Source organism: Emys orbicularis, chromosome 9 (assembly GCF_028017835.1).
Source record: "Emys orbicularis isolate rEmyOrb1 chromosome 9, rEmyOrb1.hap1, whole genome shotgun sequence".
Classification (NCBI taxonomy): domain Eukaryota; kingdom Metazoa; phylum Chordata; order Testudines; family Emydidae; genus Emys; species Emys orbicularis.
The window spans coordinates 61,723,415-61,750,726 of NC_088691.1; the positions used below are offsets into that span (position 1 = coordinate 61,723,415).

At 39.6% G+C, this 27,312-nt stretch overlaps 1 protein-coding gene across 1 annotated transcript in view; it reads right to left on the reverse strand.

The window, feature by feature from the left end:
* LOC135883987 (glypican-5-like) overlaps positions 1–27,312 on the reverse strand; it is a 632,305-nt gene that overhangs the window by 127,090 nt on the left and 477,903 nt on the right. Inside the window, exon 8 of the mRNA XM_065411264.1 lies at positions 20,411–20,561. Within this exon, the coding sequence (XP_065267336.1) occupies positions 20,411–20,561 (151 nt within the window). The remainder of the gene's footprint in view (positions 1–20,410; positions 20,562–27,312) is intronic.

The following is a 27,312-nucleotide window of genomic DNA, read 5'->3' on the forward strand; positions in this document are numbered from 1 at the left end:
GTAAGGTATGGAAATGAGTTTTGCTTAGCAGTATATAATGTGCATGCATTATCACAGGCTACTGAAGCAATTTTATATATATACATATATATATGTATTAATAAAATCAAAAGATAGTTTTAGAAAAAAGGGGTGGGCTTCCTATTGGTTCATCAATTATTACTTTCCCTTGCCTTATATTACTTGAGAATTTAGCAGTCATGCAGATGGCATTAACACCGACAATTTTCTCTAATTTCTTTTCAGTACAAATCTCCTTAAGCACATAATATCTTAAAACTTTGCAAGAATAAAGACCTTACATCATGAAACTTTAATGTTAACATACTGTACATGTAACACATCTATTGTTACTGCATATTGTACACGACCCCAAGAGAAACATTTTATACATTTGAGAAGTGAGGTGGGAATTACCATTAATGTGTATTTTGCCATGTATTTTGCTCATTGACTTCACTGAGGCTCTGTGTGTATGCAAAGGCCTGCCTGCAGCATCTGTGCTGAGAACTGCAGATTGTTATAAATATAGAGAAACAAAATAAACCTTCCCAACCAAACTAATGGCCTGATTCTGCAAACCAATGGGACCACTCACATGGTGACGATTTGCAGAACAGGGCCCTATGTCTTAGAAGTTCTTTTAGGGCCAGATCCTGTACCACTGAAGGGAGACATAGCAAGCACACAAGGGCAAAGAGACTGAAAGCTCATTGGGAAAGGAAAGGATCCTGGTTTTTGTTAACACCTACCTAACTTCAATAACTAATGAACATTTTGGATAAGAGACTTCTTTGTTAAAATCCAACACCCTGGCTCTTTTGTGAGTGCTCAGTAAACATCTAGAAAGATATCCAGAGAAGCACAGACTTTACGTTACTGATACTTCTAAGCAGAAAGAACACTTAAGCAAACAAACACACACTACAAGTTTCAGGCCTCCTTTAAGTCATAAAGAAACAAAAATAAGCAAAATTCTAATTAAAAAATAATTTGCAGATCATCTTTAAGGAAATTGCAAAATCTAGGTAGTGTACATTTGATACAACTCTATGCAAGAAGAACAAATACAAATAAGAAATGCAGTAATGGGTTAAGGTAGCCTTCATGACTGGCACTGTGTGAAGAATTTTAAATTGATGATTTGATTTTTAATAAGATGCAGAGAGTTCGCACATGGCTAGTCAATAGTGTAGTACTTTACATAAATGCTTTACAAATGGTGACACAGTAATTACAATTCCAGCAAATGGTTATTATCTATCTGTTCTGCATTTTACAGACTAAGTAGAAATTTCATGCATATTGAATACACTTGTGCTAGTTCAATTCATTTTTTTCTCCTTTTATCAAAAGTTGCATTTTATTAAAAATGCAACTGCACTCAAGCCATATGTATTATGTTTGCATAATCTTTTGGAGAAAATTGTTGTTCTAGCAATTTATAATTTGCATCTCTCTTACAAAACCTTCATTTGACATTCTGTAGATTGATGGCTTTTCTGTGTGTGTGTAAATAAATATTTATTGTTGGTTGCATATTTGCTCTTTTGCAGCACAGACTTCTTCCTAGCTGGCAATATTTTTTCAGATATTTTGCAAAATAAGTTTGCTCTATCTACAATATATAAAATTAATTTCAAATCTTCTTGAGTACCAAATACTTCCAATTTTTGTTGTGACACAGATTATGCAAATTGTCTTGACAAAAGAGTATATGCAAGCTGATTATAAAGTAAGGATTTAGCTACGAAGTTTAGCTGACTGTATCTAGTTCTGTGTATTAAATCAAAGGAATTTTGATGTTTTTAATTCCTATGTATAAGCATAGATAACTCTTTGTTAGGGGCTATTAAGGAGATTCCCACTGGGCATTTCTTGGTGATGTATTTGGGTATGATGCTGCTGAACCACAGTATGTCCCCATTACTGTCATGCATCTTTGTAATTTACTGACAGCCTGTCAAGGGCCTGTTGAGATGTCACAAGATCATGGAATATGATGAAAGAGGTTTTTTGATTAAACCCTGCCCTATCTTAATATACAACCAGATATCAGGTGAGAGAGAGTCAAAGATCTTAGAACAGTGTGCATTTTCCTACTCAATTAGAAAGAGCTGCATATACACCAGAATACCTGTAAACTGGATCGATTCATACTAACTTATTGCCAAATGACTTGGATGTACCTGGTACCAATACCAACTACAATTCAGAAAAGAAATCCAGCCATGCTGTCACGTATTTGCCAGCATGAGCCATCACAGGATCCTTCTATAGGTATGTTCTTCTTGCAAACATCCTTTCCCTTCATAATAGTGTCTCCCAACCTTTTCTGGTAGGAGACATGCCCTTTCCAACTGTATTTGTACCAGTCCCTTTTATAGAATCATAGAAGATTAGGGTTGGAAGAGACCTCAGGAGGTCATCTAGTCCAACCCCCTGCTCAAAGGAGGACCAACCCCAACTAAATCATCCCAGCCAGGGCTTTGTCAAGCCAGGCCTTAAAAACCTCTAAGGATGGAGATTCTACCACCTCCCAAAGTAACCCATTCCAGTGCTTCACCACCCTCCTAGTGAAATAGTGTTTCCTAATATCCAACCTACACCTCCCCCACTGCAACTTGAAACCATTGCTCCTTGTTCTGTCATCTGCCACTACTGAGAACAGCCTAGCTCCATCCTCTATGGAACCCCCCTTTCAGGTAGTTGAAGGCTGCTATCAAATCCCCCCTCACTCTTCTCTTCTGCAGACTAAATAAGCCCAGTTCCCTCAGCCTCTCCTCATAAGTCATGTGCCCCAGCTCCCTAATAATTTTCGTTGCCCTTTGCTGGACTCAACACAATACTTTCACCTGTGCCCATGCCCAGGTGAGCTTCCCAAGTCTCATTTGTTTACAGGATACTTTCTCTTTGATTTCTTGTTTGTTTTTCTTGTCCAGGTACTTTCCCTTGTTTCTGCTTTCTAGTTTTTTTTCTTGTTTTGGTTTATGTTTATAGGTGTATTTATTTGTTCCTCCTCTTCTGCTCTACCTTCTAGTTCTCCCTCCCTACACTTTCCCCAGATCTCCCGTCCCTGTGTCTCACAACATACCGTTCTTTCCCTCACATCCCACCAATTTCTGTCCTTCCTCTGTTGCGGCCATTACTGTCACTGTATGTTCTTGTGCAACCTCCTCTAGCTGTCAGCTTTACACAGTGCAAGCTGCCTTTTACCAAAGAGAATGCTGAGAGAATACAAGCCAGTGATAACCCTGCTGCTTCCCCACTTCCCCCCCAAGCCCCGTTAACACAGGACATGACATTCTATTCCCAGAGGAGTCTGGCATGCACTCCACAGACTGGGAATCCCATCCTTATAGTAACAGGAAATGTTCTCATTCTACTCAGCTGCCACATTCCAAAGCCTCAAACTCAAGATAATATAGGGCCACATTTAGGACAATTTTAACTGCATCCACCTAACCTGCATTGGTGTAGGTATGTGTGTTCTTCAGATGCACTATCACTTACTCTAGGTATGCAATGGGTACGTTTAGAGGGCAATAAGTTTCCTGAAAACTTGTTGAGCACAAATTTTTCCCAGGGAAGTGATGTCAATTTCTGAGGAACCAACTTTATTTAAAAAGAAAAAACTAAAAACTAAAACAGAGTGTTCCTTTTCCAAGATCTGGGGTGGGGGCTTCAGATTTATCAGCCAACTACTGACAAGAGGCTAGAAGATAGACTACATTTTTCAAGGCTTGGTCTCCCTAAAATTTATTTTTATTAGTTTCCAGTGACAAACAATATGCAGAATTGCCATTTCCCTGCCGCCACTTAGCAGGAATAGGTACAGTGGCAAGAATGATGGTGTCAGCATCTCTTTAGATTAAACATAAAATACATAATTTCATCTCTAGCATCTCTAGAGATTTTTTCATTTTGTTCAAAGTCATTAAAGAAGTTTATTGCTCCAAAGTATATAGAACTCGTATCTTTAACATGCATATAGATACACCTTAATATAACTGAAGAGGTGAAAGAAAGACAGACTACTGCCAATGAACCTGGATACTTGGGCACTTTCCAGAGAAATAATAAAAATGGTGTGTGAACATAAGAAGAATTTTTCAGTCTCCAGATGTACTATGCAAGTCCTTTTTATGATGAGTGTTAAAAATGTTCCAACTTGGCTGACATAATTTTATATTGTTGTAATGGGATTTCATAGTTTTCCATGGGATGGGACAATATCTCAGTCCTGACTGTACATTTGTTCTATCACCAACAGCTAATCTTGAAATGCTGCTATCAGCTCAATAGATTTATAAATAATAATGTGATAAATACAGTATCATGTTTTCACTATTCTTTAACATGGAACAAACAATATCGTTAGTATATCGGGGCCAGATTCCATCATTATTACTTATGCTGAGTCATACCTTACTTTGCAAGTAGCTTTCTTGACATCAACACAACTACTTACTGAGTGAAGTCCTTCTCAGAATGAGTAAGGGGAGACAGAATCTGACCTTTAATTTGTTGAACCAAATTGTCATTACACTGAAGTCAAAGGAAAACCTCTCATCAATGTTATTGGGACCAGAATTTAGCTCTTAAACTCCCTTTCAAACCTGTCTCAATCCTCAGGGGCATGAATGATATTTCACATACTTATTTCGTATACTATTACACAATTGTTATTAAATAGAGAACGGCTTGTGCATGAATATATTATGCTTATTGGAACTAGCTGGACATTTTACCTGACGAAAAGTGTCTTTTGGATAGAACTTGTGAATTTCTAGTTTCATCTAATGTTTTTAGGTTTTCATAAAAAAACTGAAAACTCAAACTGAAATTCCTCAATTTTTCTGATTTTATTTTTTACTGGTTTTTTTTTAATGAAAATGATACATTTTCATTGACACTGAAACTTTTCACAGGGCACTGACTATTTCTCAACCAGTTCTAATGATTTTATTGCATGACAGACTCATGTTGCTATTGTTCTAACCCTGAGAGAGTCAGATCCCATAACACTGTCAGGTTAATAAAGCTAATTCTCTGCCCTGGTTATAATCTATAGCATTGTACAGTATGTACTGCAGCAGTATACATATTTAAAGTCTGTTCTTTTACGAGCACCTTTCAAAAGATTTTTATCTAATCAAATTTTAAATAGGAAATTACTTGTCTGACTTCACATCAGCAAGCTTTTCCTTTCCACATTGCCACAGATCCGATGATTAGAACTTCACTATTGAATGGACAGTAGCATGTCTGAGTCACTAAACTTATTTTTGGTCTATAAATACCAGATGATGATTTATTACCTGGCAATTTCTACACTGCAATGGCTAACTCATGTCTCTATAATTTGGGATAAGCAGAAAATGGTTTTGAAAAGTGAGAAATGTTGAAGTTCTCTTTGCAAAGAATGGATAACTTATGGGCAAGGACAATGCAGAATCTCTCCCCTTAATCTATTCACTTCAATCTATCTACTTTTTAGTGATTCAAAGGATTTCTTCAATCCCCATGCAGTTCTAATCCTGCTTATCTTTTTGAATGAACTGCCAGCTGTGGACAACAAATCACTGGAAAATGGGCTAAAACTTCCTTTTTGAGAATGTTTAATGATTTTTACAAATACATTGAATAAAGTGAAAGACTAGTTATTACCCTTGCATGCTTTCTAGATCATCACTGTTTAACATTCATGCTTCAAGGCTTGTTTTATCACTGCTGACATCTTGACTTTATTTCTTATAAGAGCTTATGATCTGAGTGCTGCCAGAAATCCTACTATACGCTTGTTCAGAACCTGAAGTTCTTTCACCAGAATTACATTTATTGCTCTCACCTCTTGCTAAGTGCTAACTATATAGTTATTCTTTTAAAAATAGAACTAGATCTCACTACTGTGGAGGAATGCTAACCAGGTAATATTTGCTAGTAAAAGCACTGTGTAGATAAAGAAAATGTGCTGTGTTCTCAGAACACATATAAAAATGGGAAGCAGCCATTTATTTACCCAAAGTGAAGAATAGCTTGTAAACTTTTAGAGAGATGTTCATTTGGGAGATGAACAAACTTTAAGTTCACATAGTACACTTGGACATAATAAAACAGGATTTATCTTGATGTTGTGGAGTAATTTAATCAAGTTCAAAGTTTTTCAGTTCCCACATGGTTCTACTAACCATTCAAAGTTCAGAAAAACACAACAAACTAATCAGGGACTGGAGGAATTTATTTGAGAGGAAAGACTAAGAGTTAAAATAACTATGGGGCGGGGGACCATACTGAGAGTCTAAACAATGGAAAAAATATTTCATGTGAGATATAGAGTTCGTCAAACATCAGAATTTCCATTCCATGGGACAATCTGAAATTCTGAAAATTCATTCAGTTTTGGCACAAAGAGTAGAAATTTCAAAATTTCTCATGGAAGGGAAAATCCAGAAAAGTTAATTTTGGAAATAATCAAAACATTTTGTTTCAAAAGCTTCAAAATGAAACTGAGCCAGGAGCCCAAGAACTTCTATGCCCCTAGCTCAGCAGCAGAGAACCTAGATACCCTGAGAAACCCCAGGGTTTCTAGGCTCCTGGCTCTACAGCAGGGAAGGCCTGGGATCCCCAGCACAGGGCAGTCTGGCTGGCAGGGCTGCTCCACAGCCATGGACCCTAGAAGCCATGGACCCTACCCAGCAGCCTGCCAGGTGATCCATGGAACAATCTCCCACTGGAAGGGTAGAAACCCAATCTTTTGAGCACTGTAAAACTAGACTACACGACAGTATGAGAGGTACCATAAGAAGCAATCCTGCATCCAGACCGAATGATCCATCAGCTCTTTTCCATCCTTAATGTCAATGATTAAGGCACTATGTGCTCCATAATTCTGTGGCCATGGAATTCACCACCATCCATGGAATTATATTCCAGAATCCTAGTTTTTATATAAATACTATGCTTTTCTCTCTCATGGTTTAAAGAGAACCTTGAAAACATGAATGGAATGTAAACAGATGCACTGTTGCATTCCTGAGTCTGCACACATCCTGAAATAACAGCTCTGATAGATGTGAACTACCCCATTTATCTCAATAACATGCTCAGTCTGAAACCTAATGATGGAAATTTAAATACTCACATTGTTAATTATTTCACTGATGATAATTTTAGCAAAAATATCCAGATAACATGCTTATCTTGCAATTTCCCCATGCCTCCCTATGCCTTCTCAGGGGCCAAAACTCCTAGCCACCTCCTACTCAGCTGTCAAAACTTCCAGCTTCCCCCAACAACTGCTCCAATGCAATTCTGCATTCTCAACACAACACATCTGCAGCATCTTAAAAAAAAACAGAAAGAAAAAAAGAAAATGTGGGGACAGCCTAAAATAAATTGAATTTAGCATCAAAATAAATAATGCAGGGGCTACTGTACCAATTGCATTATTCATTTCTGTATTTTATTAATTAAACCCTCTATTTTTCATTATAAATGAAGCTGCTACAGAATTTCTGATCAAGGAACCTTGCAGTTCAGTTTCTTTACCTGTTTTCTGCTCCCCTAATACTTAAGTAGTGCTGTCATAAATTATGGTGGACAGGTATAAATATGCCCCGAATCTTTTTTATGCGCCATCTACACTAGAGTTTTACTCCTAAAAAACTCCTTCATGGCCCTTTGGAATCTGGGCAAAGACTGGAAGATGGAAGCAAAAATACAGCTTTCCATTGGAGGATCTGCTGTCAGAGAAGCTTTCCAAAATATATATTTGCAGAAAAATATTATTTAACTCCTGCTTTCAAGATGGAGGAAGGCAAGTAAGCAGTTTTAAAACAAGGCACATAGGGGCATTGTGCATCAAATCAGAACTATGATGTAAAAATCCTCTTTTTGGCGAAAAAAGTGCCCTATCTCTGACTTCCTTGCAGGAAAGGTACCCAACAGTGAGCCAGACTCTCAGCTGGTTTAAGCTGTCATAAGTACATGGATCTCAACTGACCTATGATGATTGACACAAGTGGATCTGACCCAGTAAGATTATGCTCATCGTTATTAAGTTGCATGCCTCAGCCTCTGTTCTTCCCAGGTGACCACAGAATACAATATATAAGTAATACGTTAGTTCCACAGGAAAACTGACAAACCAAAATGTGATTTCTTTTGGGATATCATTGCATTCCTAAATGATCTCCCCTAGTTGGAGAGGACAGTTAACATGTCTGTTGGCTTTATAATGGCCAGCCAGAGTAGCACAAATTTGTGACCAGTTAAGGGCTATGAAAGCTTATAACACACATCAGCCAGTTAAGGGCTATGAAAGCTTATAACACAGAGGGGGACGGATGCGCCCATCTGTTGCCCTGACATTTCATCTTGGGAGGTATGCTGCCTGCCGGGGGCCCGTATCTGAGACGTTACTGAGGCATTGTCGAGGATTATCTACCCTACCCCTCTGACTACTACCCCATGCTACTCATCCATGTGGGCACAAATGATACTGCGAGGTGTGACATTGAGCGGATCAAGAGTGACTACAGGGCTCTGGGAGTACGGGTGAAGGAGTTTGGAGTGCAGGTGGTATTCTCTTCAATCCTTCCTGTCAAAGGTAGGGGCCCGGGCAGAGACAGGTGCATCGTGGAGGTGAATGCCTGGCTGCGAATATGGTGCCGCCAGGAGGGCTTTGGCTTCCTCGACCACAGGATGTTATTCCAGGAAGGACTGCTAGGCAGAGATGGCGTCAACCTTTCGAGGAGGGGAAAGACCCTATTTGGACACAGACTGGCTAACCTAGTGAGGAGGGCTTTAAACTAGGTTTGACGGGGACAGGTGAGCAAAACCCACAGGTAAGTGGAGAACATGGAGACCTGGGAGATGGGTTGGAAATAGGAGGGAGCATGGGCTATAATGGCAGAGAGAAAGGAGGGTCAGGGCAAAACTGGGAAGCAAGCTCAAATCAGTATCTTAGATGCCTATATACAAATGCAAGAAGTATGGGTAATAAGCAGGAAGAACTGGAAGTGCTTATAAATAAATACAACTTTGACATTGTTGGCATCACCGAAACTTGGTGGGATAATATACATGATTGGAATGTTGGTATGGATGGGTACAGCTTGCTCAGGAAGGAGAGACAGGGGAAAAAGGGAGGAGGTGTTGCCTTATATATTAATAATGTACACACTTGGACTGAGGTGGAGATGGACATAGGAGACGGAATTGTTGAGAGTCTCTGGGTTAGGCTAAAAGAGGTAAAAAACAAGGGTGATGTCATGCTAGGAGTCTACTACAGGCCACCTAACCAGGTGGAAGAGGTGGATGAGGCTTTTTTTAAACAACTAACAAAATCATCCAAAGCCCAAGATTTGGTGGTGATGGGGGACTTCAACTATCCAGATATATATTGGGAAAATAACACAGCGGGGCACAGACTATCCAATAAGTTTTTGGACTGCATTGCAGACAACTTTTTATTTCAAAAGGTTGAAAAAGCTACTGGGGGGAAGCTGTTCTAGATTTGATTTTAACAAATAGGGAGGAACTCGTTGAGAATTTGAAAGTGGAAGGCAGCTTGGGTGAAAGTGATCATGAAATCATAGAGTTCACAATTCTAAGGAAGGGTAGAAGGGAGTACAGCAAAATAGAGATAATGGATTTCAGGAAGGCGGATTTTGGTAAGCTCAGAGCGGGTAAGGGTAAGGTCCCATGGAAATCAAGACTGAGGGGAAAAACAACTGAGGAGAGTTGGCAGTATTTCAAAGGGACACTATTAAGGGCCCAAAAGCAAGCTATTCCGCTGGGTAGGAAAGATAGAAAATGTGGCAAAAGACCACCTTGGCTTAACCACAAGATCTTGCATGATCTAAAAAATAAAAAGGAGTCATATAAAAAATGGAAACTAGGACAAATTACAAAGGACGAATATAGGCAAACAACACAGGAATGCAGGGGCAAGATTAGAAAGGCAAAGGCACAAAATGAGCTCAAACTAGCTACAGGAATAAAGGGAAACAAGAAGACTTTTTACCAATACATTAGAAGCAAGAGGAAGACCAAGGACAGGGTAGGCCCACTGCTCAGTGAGGAGGGAGAAACAGTAACAGGAAACTTGGAAATGGCAGAGATGCTCAATGACTTCTTTGTTTCGGTCTTCACCGAGAAGTCTGAAGGAATGCCTAACATAGTGAATGCTAATGGGAAGGGGGTAGGTTTGGAAGATAAAATAAAAAAAGAACAAGTTAAAAATCACTTAGAAAAGTTAGATGCCTGCAAGTCACCAGGGCCTGATGAAATGCATCCTAGAATACTCAAGGAGCTAATAGAGGAGGTATCTGAGCCTCTAGCTATTATCTTTGGAAAATCATGGGAAACAGGAGAGATTCCAGAAGACTGGAAAAGGGCAAATATAGTGCCCATCTATAAAAAGGGAAATAAAAACAACCCAGGAAACTACAGACCAGTTAGTTTAACTTCTGTGCCAGGGAAGATAATGGAGCAAGTAATTAAGGAAATCATCTGCAAACACTTGGAAGGTGGTAAGGTGATAGGGAATAGCCAGCATGGATTTGTAAAGAACAAATCATGTCAAACCAATCTGATAGCTTTCTTTGATAGGATAACGAGTCTTGTGGATAAGGGAGAAGCGGTGGATGTGCTATACCTAGACTTTAGTAAGGCATTTGATACAGTCTCGCATGATATTCTTATCAATAAACTAGGCAAATACAACTTAGATGGGGCTACTATAAGGTGGGTGCATAACTGGCTGGATAACCGTACTCAGAGAGTAGTTATTAATGGTTCCCAATCCTGCTGGAAAGGTATAACAAGTGGGGTTCCGCAGGGGTCTGTTTTGGGACCGGCTCTGTTCAATATCTTCATCAACGACTTAGATATTGGCATAGAAAGTACGCTTATTAAGTTTGCAGAAGATACCAAACTGGGAGGGACTGCAATTGCTTTGGAGGATAGGGTCATAATTCAAAATTATCTGGACAAATTGGAGAAATGGTCTGAGGTAAACAGGATGAAGTTTAATAAAGACAAATGCAAAGTGTTCCACTTAGGAGGGAACAATCAGTTTTACACATACAGAATGGGAAGTGACTGTCTAGGAAGGAGTACGGCAGAAAGGGATCTAGGGGTTATAGTGGACCACAAGCTAAATATGAGTCAACAGTGTGATGCTGTTGCAAAAAAAGCAAACGTGATTCTGGGATGCATTAACAGGTGTGTTGTGAGAAAGACACGAGAAGTCATTCTTCCACTCTACTCTGCGCTGGTTAGGCCTCAACTGGAGTATTGTGTCCAGTATTGGGCACCGCATTTCAAGAAAGATGTGGAGAAATTGGAGAGGGTCCAGAGAAGAGCAACAAGAATGATTAAAGGTCTAGAGAACATGACCTATGAAGGAAGGCTGAAAGAATTGGGTTTGTTTAGTTTGGAAAAGAGAAGACTGAGAGGGGACATGATAGCAGTTTTCAGGTATCTAAAAGGGTGTCATAAGGAGGAGGGAGAAAACTTGTTCATCTTAGCCTCTAAGGATAGAACAAGAAGCAATGGGCTTAAACTGCAGCAAGGAAGATTTAGGTTGGACATTAGGAAAACGTTCCTAACTGTCAGGGTGGTTAAACTGCCTAGGGAGTTTGTGGAATCTCCATCTCTGGAGATATTTAAGAGTAGGTTAGATAAATGTCTATCAGGGATGGTCTAGACAGTATTTGGTCCTGCCATGAGGGCAGGGGACTGGACTCGATGACCTCTCGGGGTCCCTTCCAGCCCTAGAATCTATGAATCTATGAATCTGAGCCCTTCAGTGAGTTCTCCAATAAAAACAAGAAAGGCCAGAGTTGACATTGCTGATATTTCTTGTGGAGCGGGGAGAATAAGCAAAGATAACCCCTCCCCTGTTTTAAAAACAACAGAAACCCTTCTGGCCATCTTTATAAATCATAAAACAAGAAAAAAAAAGCCACAGTTTTCTTTCATTTGCAGCTCAACTCTACCTCTACCACCAACCTTCCATTCTGCATGGCTATCACTTCTTGCATGTCAGAGGAACTGTAGATGAAGGAGGTTTTAATAGGGACATTACAAAGTTTACAGCCTTTGTCATCTTCAAGTCACAAATCTGATTTGTTTTCAGTGTTTGTCTATGGAGCCAAGGAAGCCTTAAGTACATACAGAAGTTCTTTCTGCAGCTAGGCCTAATATATTGCATAGTAACGAGGGGGTAAGGTAAGTTCTATTTATGGGGCACTCCAAGCAGGGGTTCTAATTGTTTTTCAAGTTCTTGGATGCCCACTGCCAAGCCAAGCTGGTGATAGACTCCCTGTGATACCATCTGACTAGTGATCCTGTCTAGCTGTGAACGTAATTTGACCCAGAACTTGGGTCAATCTAAGGTCATCTGCCACCTATCATTTAGGAACCTGTCTCAGTTTGCCTAGAGAAACTCAAATTGATAGTTTCTATAAGACCTCTGGATCTGCTTTTGCCATCTTTCTGTTCAGGGAGAGGGACTACTGTAGAGAGACACATGTACATTTACATTGCCTCCCACAGCTGCAGGGGCCTCCATCAGAATTAAGTGTATCAAGGCAGTTACAAATGGCCGGTGGGGCAAGGGTTTAAACAGCAGCAATTGCTAGACTTCTGGGTTCTACTAAGACAAGCTGTCATGCCTCTTAACTCTGGTTTGGTCCTAACTCTATGTCCCTCTACCTGTAACATTTCCTCTTTACCTGCTCTGCAAGGAGATCTGGACAAGGATATGAAGGGGTGCACAGGCTCTGAGCAATGTAGTGCAGCACATGGAGTAAGCACTAAGATGCTGCTTGCCTGCTTGTTCACCAGATCAGCATACCTGTGTGTGGAATCAGGCCTAATTCATAATGGAAAACACTTTCCTTAAGCTGGCAGGGTTTTTTTTACATGTACAGTATAGCACAATGCCATTAACATTTTAGATTCAGCTTCCATTAAGTTATATGGTTATCTATTTGGGAGTAAGTCTAAGGCCCTTGTATTGTTAGCTCCTCCTAATTAATTTTGGCTTTATGGTGTTTTTGGAGGCAAATTGCCTTCGCCTTCACATTTATCCCATTGCTACTCAGCATGACTGAGCTATTACAGCTATTGTCAGAGGGAGCTAAATCATATACAGCTTACGGGAGTTATTCAGGGGAAGAGAGTTTTCACTCCTGTGTACTCTGCCTTTCAAACTCTGGGGCTGGTACTTCCTCCACTCAAGTCACTTGCAAATGACTTCCATGGAAGTAGACGCTCTCAATAACTAGGGTCAATCTCTTTGCTGACCTAACTCTATTGACTTGAAGCAGAGAATACAGCCTCTGATGTTTAGTAATATTAGTTTACTATACAGTTTGGCTTCCAAGCATCTCTAGCTACCACATACCATCAGGCTACGCCTTCTCAGTGATGTGCCTTCTCATTCTGGCTCCATCATTTCTATCAGTAGCTTCATAGCTCAGTGTCAAGATGATTTTTCTTTTAAAAATGAGTATTTGCAAAAGAGCATTGTAAAAAATGTCTGACAGGGAGTTGAGCAGAAAATTAGTTTGGGGAGCTTCCAACATAGGGCTATTTACAAAACAAACCCCTGACATGTATGTACTTAAATAATCATTTCCTTGTAAAGTAATCAAATCAAATATCAGTGACAAGCTAAAGTTAATAAAATGTATTGCAATATAAAGTCTTCAACGGACTCAGGATTAATGGTACTATTTTCAGACAGAAAGTCTTCAAAATGATCTACCGTGGTATCTCTGATCACTGTTTGGTTATATAGATTTATTCCAAATAGACAAACCCCAAATGTCCTGACCTCGGTCTCCCCTGTGCTTACTTCACCCTTGTTCTACAGTGCATTTGAAGGTTTACACTGTAAGTACCTGAGATGTTCTTACCTTTTATTTATTCCTAAACCCAGCTAAAGTGAGCACAAATTGGCTGCAATTTATATTCATCTGATGAGATGGAAAATTAAACTTCATGAATTACCTTTGCGCCTTTTTGAACAAAGATGATGCCAAAGTTATTTAACAGTAGTAGCTTTAGTCCTCTTTGGCTCAGCTCATTCTACCCACTGTTATAACTAAAGTTAGGAGAAAACTATGAGAGGACATGGCCACTCAATCAGCTGTAACATGGGATATTATTAGAGAAGAGGATCTAAATCACTCAGTAACTCAATTTATTTGGCCTGGCAACTATTCATGTCTCTCTTATTTGTCCAGATATGAAAGTGGCTATTATGGGGCAAACTCAGTTACACCATTGTAAATCCAAAGCAAGTGAATCAGACACTATTACTTTCATTTCCCAATGTCTCCAAATCCCTAGTTATGTGAATATTAAGAAAGGAAAAGGAGTTAAGAATGATCACCCCCATTCTCATGCTTTTCAGTATAAATCAGGCTCTTCTGAATGTTTCCCTAATGACAACACATTATCTTTACTATAACTTAGCAGACTTTAACATAGATTTCACAAATAGGCTTGGGGAAATCTTCTGTGTGAAAATGTTTTTTCATTAGAATTTTTCATTTCTCTTTTCCGTTCCTTTTCTCTGAATTGCTCTCTGAACATCTCCTGATGAACACCACTGAGATAATGAAGTTATAACAGTGTCAATCCAAAGTAACTGGAATCAGAATCTGATCTTCTGTATTTGTTTATTTCCCTCCATTTTTTCACACTATTTTTAATGCATTTTTTTCCTCTGCCCCTTCTTGTTCCTCCCCCTTCTCTCAAGTCTATCCTAAGTAGAATACAGACTCAGTTGTGTTTGACCTTGAGACAAACGTTTCAATCCATGGTGTTAAAGGCCAACTGGTGGGCCCTGCTTGTGCTGTAGTTAGAAACAGATAACCCTCTTCACCAACACACAAAGATGACAAAAATAAAAGTTTGAAACCAGTGAGCCGTTCTCAAAATAAATATTAAGTAGAGAATTAAATTGTTGTTATGCAGTTTTTTTGAACAGGATGAGCCACTTAGAATGGTATAACAATAAAGGAATTAGTGAATGTAGTAAAAACTCAGTAGGAAACACAATATCTCATGTAATAAAGAATACCTAAAATGGATAAAGAAAGCCAGTAACATAGGGATGGTGTGTGATGTAGAGGATTCAAAGGACAGGAGAACAGAAGAGCTGAGAAAATGCAATATTGACACCATCTGGGATAATCAGCAATGGAACTGAAGACATGTGGAGATGAGTATTTGATGTGTGGGCTGGCTGCCAGCAAATATTCCATCAATATTCTGAGATGATAATAATAATTACACAAATCAGTAGCTGTAGAATTACATATTTAGATAAATACAAGTATAACGTGGTGAATGGGAATGAAGTGTGATTAAGATGACAATTTGTACAGTACACTGATATTTAGAAAAGAGATAAACAAGGAGGATATGGACATCATAAAGGACAAAAGGATTCTGATATGCAAAAGAAAATCTGATGATGAGAGAATTCATGAACAATGAGAAAAATACAGTAACCTTCAACAGCTGTTGAGATCTGATACAAATCAGGCAGAAGTTAAAGAGAAAAAGCAAGTTCTTTTCTCTGCATTTAAAAAGAAAGGATGCTCTCAGGGGGAAAAACCTGCTCATGTGCCCTCAAGAGGAAATATATAACCAGATAAACTACCTGGTTATAATACTTGGAGAAGACAGTGTGTGTGTGTGTGTGTGTGTGTGTGTGTGTGTTGGAGGGGAGAGAGCAAGGGGCCTCCATCTAAATAGTCATGTAGGAAGCAAGGATTGGAATTACGTCACAAGATAATAACTCAGCCTGAATGCTATAATGAAGTAAAATGCCATGTATCTTTAAGATGACGAGAAGAAATGTGACAACAGGCAGGATATACCACCAGGAGAAGGCTTATCGAAGAAGAGAAGCTTAGCAGTATCACAAGTAGTTAGTAAGAAAGAGTTGTGAAAGAAAATGGTTAGTATTGTATTGATAAACGTTTGTCAAAATCGTGTATCTGAATAGACAGCCATGTGAAAAAACTCATTGAACACTCTCTGTTCACTGTTGAAAGCCTGCTGACCATCCAGATATTGCAGCATTTGCGCACTTTTTCAATGCTTGCTGTATCAGATACAATTTTGGCTTATTGATGAACATTTGTCATTCCTATGAGGCAGCATTTACTCCCCATCCATGCAGGTGTGCAGAGACTAGGTGGAACCTTGGCTGACTGATCCCTAGAATGTGCTGGCCAGCACAGCAGCACTAGCACAAGGACAGACACATCTTTCTTTCTCCCCAAAGTAAGGGAAAAGAAGGACCAGACTGCAACTTGCACAGTCACTCTTGTGTCCCTTAATCAGGCTGGATTGCAAGGGGCCGATCCAGCCTCTGATATGCACTTTTGTGACTCAGTTCTGCAAAGTGCCAAGCACTCTCCCCAACGCAGCAAAGCATTTAAAGATGTGCGAACTACAAGCTTATGAGTAGTTGCATTGAAATCAATAGGACTACTCACATGCTTAAAGCTAAGCAGGTCCCTCACTGCACTGCTGGACTGGGGACAGAGTGTCGAACACCTGTTGGACGGATGTTGGTTCACACCTACACCTAGAAACCGACATGATCTGAATGGTCTCAGACCTGACGGTAAGTTTCCCCCTCCCTATTAGACATTTACATGGCTTACTTTCTTCTTTCTAATTCTTTCTTTACAAAGCTTTGGTCACAAACGATCAATAGGCATTGTCTTTAAAGTGTCAGTACATGCCAACAGTTACTATATGATGCTATCTGAGTCAAAGTGCTATTTCCACAGCGTTCCCCTATACTTGGAATGTGAGATGCCTGTGGAAAGTGGTAACTGTTGGAAAATGTTAACTTTTTAATGGCTTTCATCATTGTGACCCCACACCAGTAAGGAAGGAGTTAAGCAGCTGCTCTGGACGCAGGCAACCCTACCCCATCCACTTGAAAAACATGCATGGCTTGGAGGAAGAGTTCAAAAGAAGAACAGTCCAATGTGGCTTGGCATCAGACAATGGAGATGAACTGACCTGCACCCTGAGCTCCGGAGTCCTGGCTGTCGTGATGTTGCCAAACCCACAGAGAAGAGACTGGTGATTCTCAGAAGATCTGAGACTTTCTTTGATTCCAGCTATTTAATGTCTTTACTTTTCCTGTTGGGGAAGAGGGTCCGGTAGGAAGTGCTCCAGGGAGGCAGCAGTGCGGCACTTTGGTGGATTGGAACCCAATGGAGAGGGTGGGACTGGGTTCCCCTACTAACTCTTAGGAGGTGCCGAAGGCAGAAGCCTACCCCTGATATTGGGAGTCTAGAGGAGAGAAGGCCCAGAAGACAGAAGGTTCAAGATCCTGAGACATCAATCTAGGTGGAGACCCAGAGACCCCTTGCCTAACCCAAAGAGCTACCCTGTTGCTGGACTTTTTTATATACCCTGAAGGGGTGGGCATAACCACAGGACCTGCTCAGAGGGCTGAGTCACAAAAGAGACAGGACACCGCAGGATCAAAGCAGCTGTTAATATGCGGTGACAGGAAAGAGAGAACCTGCCACACCCTGCCTGACCCCTAGGTGGCACCTGTGGTCAGTGATCACCTTCATAACCATATATAATTCTTCAGAACTTGTTTATCTCAGTGGTATGAAATCATCTGAGTAAACACATGTGGTACGGGCTATATAATTAAGTATAGTATGCTTAAATGTATAAATAGCGGTCTTTAGAGCTACAGATGGATTTGACTATAAAAGGCTTATATGCAACTGCCAAAAACAAAACACAAGCACTACATAATACTGTATTCAGGTACAAATCTTAATGGAAGAGACGAAGGGAACTGGTGAATTTAACTGATATTCAGAAAAGATTCTAGATAGCTGGAAAATGGCAAACAAAACTTCAGGATTTGAAAAGTGCAGACAGACAACTGTGAAATATATTGATATTGGTTGTGAGTAAAAGCTTGAGGAGCTGTGTATGAATATCTGAGTGCAGAATTGGAATATACAAGCATGGGATCAGATCCTCAGCTAGTGTAAATCAAAATCAATATAAATACACTGATTTAAACCAGATCAGGATCTGGTCTCTAACACTCTTTCTAGAGAAAGTGGGAACTGGGGAAGATAATGACTTTTGGTCAGGGATACTTTTAATGGGCTTACAGTTGAATATGTTGAAGCAGGTAATCTAGATGCTGATGAAATCCATGTGCTTTGGGGATTTCTTGTTTTTGTTGGGAGGAAGGTAGGGAAGGATGATTCAGTAATATTGAAAAAAATAGTTGTAAGTAATCCATACACTATACTTCACAGCAGCAATGCTTCTCAATCCATAGAGCATGACTTTAAGCACAATGTTTGTAAATTATTTTCATATTGATTTTAAATAAATGATGACTATTTAAGTATACTGTGCTGGATTCTGGTTTCATCATTTCAGAGTCAGATACTTAGACATGTCCTCTTTAGGGAGACTTCTGCATAGTCCTGGTGTTAAAATCATCATCATTATTATTATTGCTCTGCCAAAGACGTTTACCCTTTGAAAGCCTTTTTTATTACATTTAATCACATGCAATAACATTCATGGAGCCTGATACTTTAGAGTTGTCATTTAAGGCCTGATCCAAAGCCCACTGAAGTCAATGGAAAGATCCCCATTGAGTTTAGTGGGCTTTGGATCAGACTCCTATTCAGTGCTTAGCCACTAGTTTCAGAAGTTCTCACTTCAAGTGAGCTAAATTTCTTGCATTGCATATCTACAAAACAATAATCAGAGCACTCTTGGTAGATCTCAAGTTGTGTAATGTAACTTTGCAATTAAAAAGCACCATAGTTTACAGACACATACCAAGAAGAAATTAAATGAAATTGAAGTGTTTTTATATTTTAACATTCTACTAAAGTAAAGGCATTTTGTAATGAGACTAATCTCATTTTATCTCTTAATTGCATCTAGATATGCCAAACAAATTTACTGCTAGCAACCTGCATACAATATAATATATTAATTATAAAACACTATTACAATTTTCACAAGAAGGAATAGCTACTCTTACTGTTCTGAATCCAAAGCATTTGGTCAAATTAATTGTAATTATATTTTTAGTTGATATAATCCCAGCTAAATCAATGGAAGAGCTAATTATGCAAATATAATTCTTTTTAATCCACAACCTTCTCATCATAAATAATTTTATTTCAACCGATTGCAAAAATGAAGGAGGAGGCATTATGTTGCTTCCTTATTTCACATTACTAAAGTTAACAATAAAACAAATTTCAAAAGCTTCTATTTTTTCATTTTTGAAATCTAACTACAAAAGAGCCATTGTATATTTTGGCAGTACAGTACTACAATATATAAATAGTTTAATTATCAGTTGAAAACGATTTAGCACCTGGCTATTGTTTATAATGTACCACATGAAGACAAAAAACATATTACTTAAAACTTTCATCGCTGTAATCTCCTGCATCTGGAGCATCTAGAAGAAGTCTTTTCACAAGTTAGATACAATACACAAACAATGAAATATTAATTGATGAGCAAATAATTTTTAATTGATAATGTATTCATCTATGTTTCCCAACCTTTGTTTATAAAATGTTTGTAAGAAGAATGTGGAAAATCTCTAAATTTATTTGTTATTCAAAATTATTTCTGATTTTCATAAACACACTTTTCTCCACGTCTGAATAGCTCACAAACATTTGTTGGAAATAGTGCTGGCTAAAAGCAGCAATTTTTGTATCAGGAAAAATTTCAAGGTTTTGAAATTTGTTTTCATTCTGACGAACAAAAATGAGACCTTTTGAAATTTCTTTGTGAAAAGACATGAGAAACACACACAGACACAACCAACCCACCAGAGCAAGGACTTGAATCTGGGTCTTCTACATCTCAGATGAGTTTTCTAAATGCTAGGTTATTGACTATTCTGAGGTCTCTCTCGTCTCCCCTCCAGCCTCCTCTCCAGGCATGAAACCCCTTATTTTGTCAAAACCAATACATTTCTGCTAAAGGTTTCAGTTTCCACAGAAAAAAAGTTGACATTTTTTCAACCTGCTGCAGTTGCAAATGTTCGGTATTTCAACTTTGCAAGTTATGTTGTTTTGGTTAGTTGCCTAATGTCTCTTCTTTTTTAAAAAACTCGTCACCAACACAATGCAAATTTCAGATTTACAATCCAATATGGAATTTTGAAATTCACTTTCAGCAAATATTTGAGATATAAGTTTAAATTCACTTTCCACAAGCATCATGTTTTCTTTTACCCATGTTCATGGAAAGGCTCCAAAACACTACTCAGTTGAAACCTGCTTTAAAATGTGAATGAATATTCAGAGAACATTTCCCCTGCATTTACCTGTTGTGTGAATTCTGTCACCAGATCCTTGACATCCATCCTCATCGTCACAGTCCCCGCTTGATTCCATTGCTTCACTTTTCCCGCCCCCACTGCCACTTTCCCTTGAAGCCCATCGTTCCAACTTCAATTTTGTCTTCTCTGTATCCAGCTAAAAGACAAGAAAACAAGTCACAATGAAATGTAGTGTCTTCAAACAATTCAAGATGCAAGTGACAAAGAGCCTGATTCTAGGGGGCCTTGGTTCTGAAGTACTGTGGGTCTGATCCTGCTGTTCAAAATGTTATATTTCACCATACGGTTAGTGCAATGTTTTGGGTTATTTTCATATGAAGTCAACAGTAAAGCTTCCTGGATGGGGGGGGGGGGTCATCACAGAGGTGTTTCAGGTATACATGAGGGCCCTAGTATCTTACAGGATTGGGCCTTAAGGTAGGATTTTTAGGGCATTGAGCAGTTGACAAGATCAGGTCCAAAGCCTGTGCAGACTGCAACTTGTGCATTTCACTTTAACTTGAATCAGCAAAACATTTGACTGAAACAAATTTCTTGGAATTACTATAGAATAAGAACAAGCTGTTTCTGGAGTCACTCTGAATTCACTGCATTAACTCACGCTAGCTGAAGTATTGTATTTGCTATGAAACAAATCTTTTTTGAGCTTTACATGCCATCCCCATTTTTTGTGTGCAGTGGCTGATGGTGAGCTGTCATACTTTACAATGTAAGAAACACAAATGTGTCACCACAGAGGTCTAGACCACCATTAAAACTTGTTTTCAATGGCAGCCTAAGTGGCCGGCTCTTCTCCCTGTTTGGGGGTGGGCTTTTTCATTGGTAGTTAGAGGGGAAGAAGGTTGTAGCTGATGCTATGTATGTCATTCTGGTTATGCTGGAAAAGCTCTCACAATAAGGAAGTTTGGTGGTGTTTCCTAAACTTGGCCACTCTGGATTTCTCTAATCTCCTCTTGGAAGTTAGTTAATTCCATGGTGAGGTCCCCTCAACTGAGAATGCCTTGTCCTTAGCGCTCACATACATCATTCTGGGCTGTGGTTTTGGCAGTGTGAAGATGGAACAGCTAATATAGCTGGGACTTGATCTGATATATTTACAGCTTTGAAGATCAGGACAGATCAATCTGGCAGTGGAAATGGAGTGGGAGCCAGCCGAGAAACTGGAGCTCAGGCTTGATACACTAACGGAGACCTAAATGGCAGAAGAGGCAGGCAGCAGCATTTTGCACCACCAGGAATCCTTGAATCGCTTTCACATTCTTCTTCAAATACAGTGAGCTTCCATAATAATGCAGTCTGGAGATGACAAATGCATGTCTCACTGTGCGTAGGGGTCCTGTTCTAGTGAACTATAGTTGCTACCTCATACTGGGGAGAACCTGGCTAATTTACCCTTTACCTGAAATTGTCTGTTTTGGTCATTCGGAAGATGCACACATCACTGCACTGCAGTGGGAAGGTGAGTTTGTGAGGGACAGGAATATGGATTTTAGTTGGGAAAGGCATTGAACGCTGTCCAGTTGTTGGGGTTATTTTTTAACAAACTGCCTGGTGTCGAGCATCATTATTCACAGGCTGAAAGCCTGATGTCATGGGGAAGTAAGAGAGAAAATATTTTTAGCAAATGTAAAAAATAAATATGAGTACGTGGAGGAAAGGATTATTCAGTTACTTCATAGATTTATTGTGTCCTGACTGTCTTGGAGGAGACTCATTCATTCTTGGTTATAATCCTTCAGAATGAAAAGAAATGGCTAAGTGGTGAACAGAACAGATGCAAAATTTAATAAAGGCTTTTAATGATTGTTTGCCAGTCAAGGCAGAAATGTTTACTGCCTGTTAAGGTAATAACTCTTTTTCAAATTGATTTCATTCAGCACTCATGACTCAAAAGTGAATAACCAAACGATGTGTGTTCAGCTGTCTTGGAAAAGGGCAGAGAAATGAGCTCTGTGTTCAAACATGGGTGCACTGCAGCATTTCCCAGACTACTGAACGCTATGTCCTGCCTCTCCTTCAGGAAAACAGCTCTATGGCAACTTATATACACATCTACTAGCCCTTTCCCCCACATTCTACAGTTCCTCCCCAAAAACTCCTCTTTCCTAAAGTCTTTCCCAGCAAAGACTTCTACACCTACAGCATCTCCCAGCTGGTGTAGCAAGGACCCCAGCCAAGTCTCCTTTTCCTTTGGCTGAAGAGGCTCCCTCTTATAGTAAGCCCCACCTCTAGGCTGTTGCCATGTGACCTTTGTTCCCCTGACCCAGCGCCATGAAACAGGGCACTAGGAAACATGCATATACCCAAGGACATTTTCATGTCCCTTGCCCCTACCTATCAATTGCATGTCCCATGCTTTGGGAAATCATAGAAATAATAGAAATATAAGGTTGGAAGAGACTTTGAGAGGTCATCTAGTACAGCCCCGAATGCTAAAGCAGGACCAAATAAACCTAGACCATCCCTGGCAGGTGTTTGTCCAGTCGGTTCTTAAAAACCTCCAATGATGAGGATTCCACAGACTCCCTTAGAAGCCTATTCCAGAGCTTAACTAGCTTATACATATTTTTTTTCCATAATATCTAACCTAAATCTCTTTGCTGCAAATTAAATCCATTACTTCTTGTCCTACCTTCAGTGGGCACAGAGATCAACTGATCATCAACCTCTGTATAACAGCCCCTAACATATTTGAAGCTTGTTATCAGGTCCCCCCTCAGTCTTCTTCTCTCAAGACTAGACATGCCCAGTTGTTGTTGTTTTTTTAATTTTTCCTCATATGTCAGGTTTTCCAACCTTTTATCATTTGTGTTGCTCTCCTCTGGATTCTCTCCAATTTGTCCACCTCTTTCTTAAAGAGTGGCACACAAAGCTGGACATTATAGTCCATCTGAGGCCTCACCAATGTCAAGTACAGCAGAACAATTATGTCACCAGTGTCAAGTGGAGTGGAAGGCTTCTGTTAATACACCCTACAATGACATTAGCCTTTTGTGCAACTGCATTATATTGTTGGCTCATGTTCAATTTGTGATCTACCATAATACCACATCCTCTTCGGCAGGACTACTGCCTAGCCAGTTATTCCCCATGTTGAGGTTGAGCATGTTTTTTCTTTTCTACAATTCAGTAAAGACAAATACAAAATACTATATTTATCTTGTTGATTTCAGACCAATTCTCCAATTTATCAAGGTCTTCTTGAATTCTAACATGGGTATAATAGGACAGGGGAGGCTAAGGTTCCCCAAACAGCCACCGACCGACCACATTTGAGAGTGTGGAGGGTACACCTAGGCCATGGCCCCACCCACACTCTTCCCCCGTGGCCCCATCTGCGGCAGAGGAGAGGAGCGAGTGGGGAGGGGGCCGAGTGGGAACGGGACCTGGGGTGGAATAGATGTGGGGCCTAAGGCGAAGTATGGGTGGAGCCTCCGGGGGAGGAGGCTGAGAGGGGTGGGGCAACAGTCCGGGTGCCAGGGGAGCTTCCATCGCTTGCACCAGCCTCCCCGAATGCCAGAGCCACGCGCTGCCCATAAATTCTAAGTCTGTCTCCCAAAGTGCTTACAACCCCTCTCATCCTGATATCATCCACAAATATTATAAACATACTCTCCTCACTCCATTATCCAAATCATTAATGAATATATTGAATATTACTGGACTATGGTTGGTGTACTGGCGCAGTTAACTAAAATTAAGAGTAGATTTAACGTGTACAGCAGTAGCAACTTTAATTACTCCCGAAATACTTATTGCATAATAAAGACTTAGATTATCTCCCCCAGATGCATGCATGTAGGGCCTCTTCTGCATGCAGGTCTCCCCTACTGCACAGAAGTGGTCTTAGTGCTTCTGCAATGCCAGTCCATCTCCTCCAGAGGTTTGAGAATATGCAAAGAGAAATGGAAGGAGGCAGAGTCTGGGGGGAACTGGCAGGCTGGGATGGGGGTGGCAATAGACATTATCCTCCTTGTGGATCTTATGCAAAAAGGATTATACAGTCTTATTATCTTTGTGTGTGTTTTTGTAGGTCCTGGAGGCAGCCAGGTCAGGGGTGGTCACTTGTGCTTTGTTCCAATGGAACCGTGCTGCCAGGCTGTGAGAGGAGCTTCCACTAGGGGCTAGAGCTAATATGAAGGACCAAGGCTTTTGCCCTGATGGTTCTGACATGCAGTGGAGCCCAAGGAATCCTGCAAATTTGGAGGCACCAACTCCCATGGTTTTTTCTATGGACAAACAGAGAGAACCTCTCCAAATGGATGCTCCGCCATAGTCTCCTCCTCATATGTTACCATGGAAGAGACTGATCTGGATCAATAACTGGCATTTATTTTACACTTTCAACAAAAAAGTTCAATGTGGTATAACTTTACTGACTGTAGTAGCTATCTATCAATACATATGCAGATCAATTCATCCATCACAGAAACCCAACCACCGCCACCTCTGGCCACTTAATCAGTGAACAGGAGCCCTGCACTGAGTTCAGGACCAGAAGAGAAGAATGCAGTACCTTATCCAACTGAAACAGCAGAACTGGATTTTTGGTAGAAGAAATGCAATAACCCCTTTGGATTTGTGCCAGGGCACCGGAGCTAATATCTCTACCCTTGTAGAAAACGTCATGGGAGTTTTAACAGGAGCATAGGACTTTAGGACTTTAATTTTTTCACCCAAAAGATAGCACTTCCAAAAGCATAGTGCTCTCTAATACTATGCTGGGCCACTGGTTCGGTACTGACTTATTTAATAGACCAAAGCTGTAATGAACAGCTCCAGTCCTGCTGGCTTTATGAGAATTGACAGACTGACCATCAGCGGGTAGGTATAAATATCCATATGATATCTTTTGCTCATTAAAAGGCAACATGAATAAGGCCTAATCTAAAACTCCTTGACGTTAATGGGAGTCTTTCCACTGACTGCAGTAGGCTTTGGATCAAGCCCATAGTCCTCTAAAGAGTGTAGAGAACATACACAATATTCCTGAATAGATTGCTTTGCATTTGATTTAGCTGAAATGTGTGTAAAATCACATGTAACCAGACAACTCTGAATTAAATATACTGCTGACAAGGTGCACGCATATCGTTTATTCCAGCACGGTTGAATACAAATTTACTCTCAAACACTTTTTGTACAACAGCAGCATTCCTAGTTGAGCATCGATTTTGTGAATGCCCCTCCAGATTAATTAATTAATAGCTGTATAGCTCCTTGAGATACTATTCTGTAAAAGTGCAACTATTGTATCTGAGCTAAGAATTCAGCGAAATAGAATAACAAGGGCTCATTTGATCAGAAAATAGTTTTTTTTTTTTACATTATATTTTGCACCATACTTTCAAGTTTATCAGATCAGTGAACATGGCAATGGAAAAGCTATGAGGATACCATATGGATACCATAGGATTAAGTCTCCTAAAAGTGAGTGCTTGGAATATTCAAAGATGACTCCTATATGCTAATTGTTTCCCAAGTGGTCTGTTAGTTTCCTCTATGATGTACTTCAGTATGAATATTTTTATATCCCAAAAAGATGGCCATTGCTATGAACTGAATAACTTGACAGTAATCCACCTGTTAGTCAATTACAAAGAGTATGAGTCGAGACATCTCTCACTTGCGATGTTTTCATAGACATCAAGACAGACATAAGATATGCATCATTTAGTAACTGAAGGCAAAACATGATCCTTTCTAAAGAGGCTGACAAACAATTTTCTTTCAAAACTGCTCTGATGAAATACGTATCATTATCTTCAGAGACAATGAATTTTGCACGAACAATGTAAAAAAGCCTACTTTTGAAAATAAAGTCACAAACGACTCAATCCTTCCTGTTAGAATATAAGTATTTTTTCTCAGCCTGCTCAGTGTTTCAAAAAAGTCCTTTCTAAACGCTTATTAGGTCAGAAATGACTACAGCAGAATGAAACAATACTCTGCTTTCTTAGCCAATTGTCTGTATTTTTTCATAAGAACTGACAAAATTAGTGCTGTACATAAAGGGCTGGATTTTACTGGTGCCTGGTGACTGAGCAGATGCTCAGTCAATTCACAAAACAATAGGAACATAAGAAATGTTAGGACATAATAGCCACATATACTTATTCTAAGTGCGTCCTTTCATTTGAGATGACATTTATAGTCAATTTCCTTTCATATGTGCACTTAATCCCCTCTTAAAACTGTTTGCTTTTGTTTCTGCCCTTCACATTTACTCCGTGCAGTCCTTTTCTTTCTTTCGGCATAAAGAAGCAAAACTCTTCTTTTTCTTCAATCTCTTGTCAGGCATTTTCTTCAGTCTGCTTCCCTCATGCTTGTATTTCACACTAACTCCAAAAGGCTTGTTGCATTTCCCTTCTCTAGTCCCTTCAGAGATGAGAATACCTCAATAAGGGGCCCTCTTATGTTCATTTTTACCTAAAGAATAAAAATGTATAACCTTTTTGAACAACGGAGATTCCTAAGTACCATTCTGGTTTCCTTCTGCTCTATTTACCCGGTTCCTTACAATAACCCTGGCATAACAAATCTGGTTTCACCTATAATAATCTAGTCAAATTGTTATGCATACTTCATGAAATTTGGTTGAGCACGTTCAGTGGTTTTAGAATTTCATTCATGTCTTCTCCCCACAAAGCCCTTCTGCTTAGTGTTTTGACCACTGTGGGTAGATATCCTTTTCTTAGATTTTAACTCAGTCTAATCACCTTCATTTGTTTATGGTGAATTTTGTAAGTCACTTCTCTGCCAGTGTTCCTAGTTCATGCAAGTAATTTTGCATTTTGATGCCTTTTCCTTTCAACTTAACTTTTTTCCCACTAGTTTTGTTTCATCAGCAAATTTCATCAAATGTTCCCTCTTGTAGGCAATTTAGG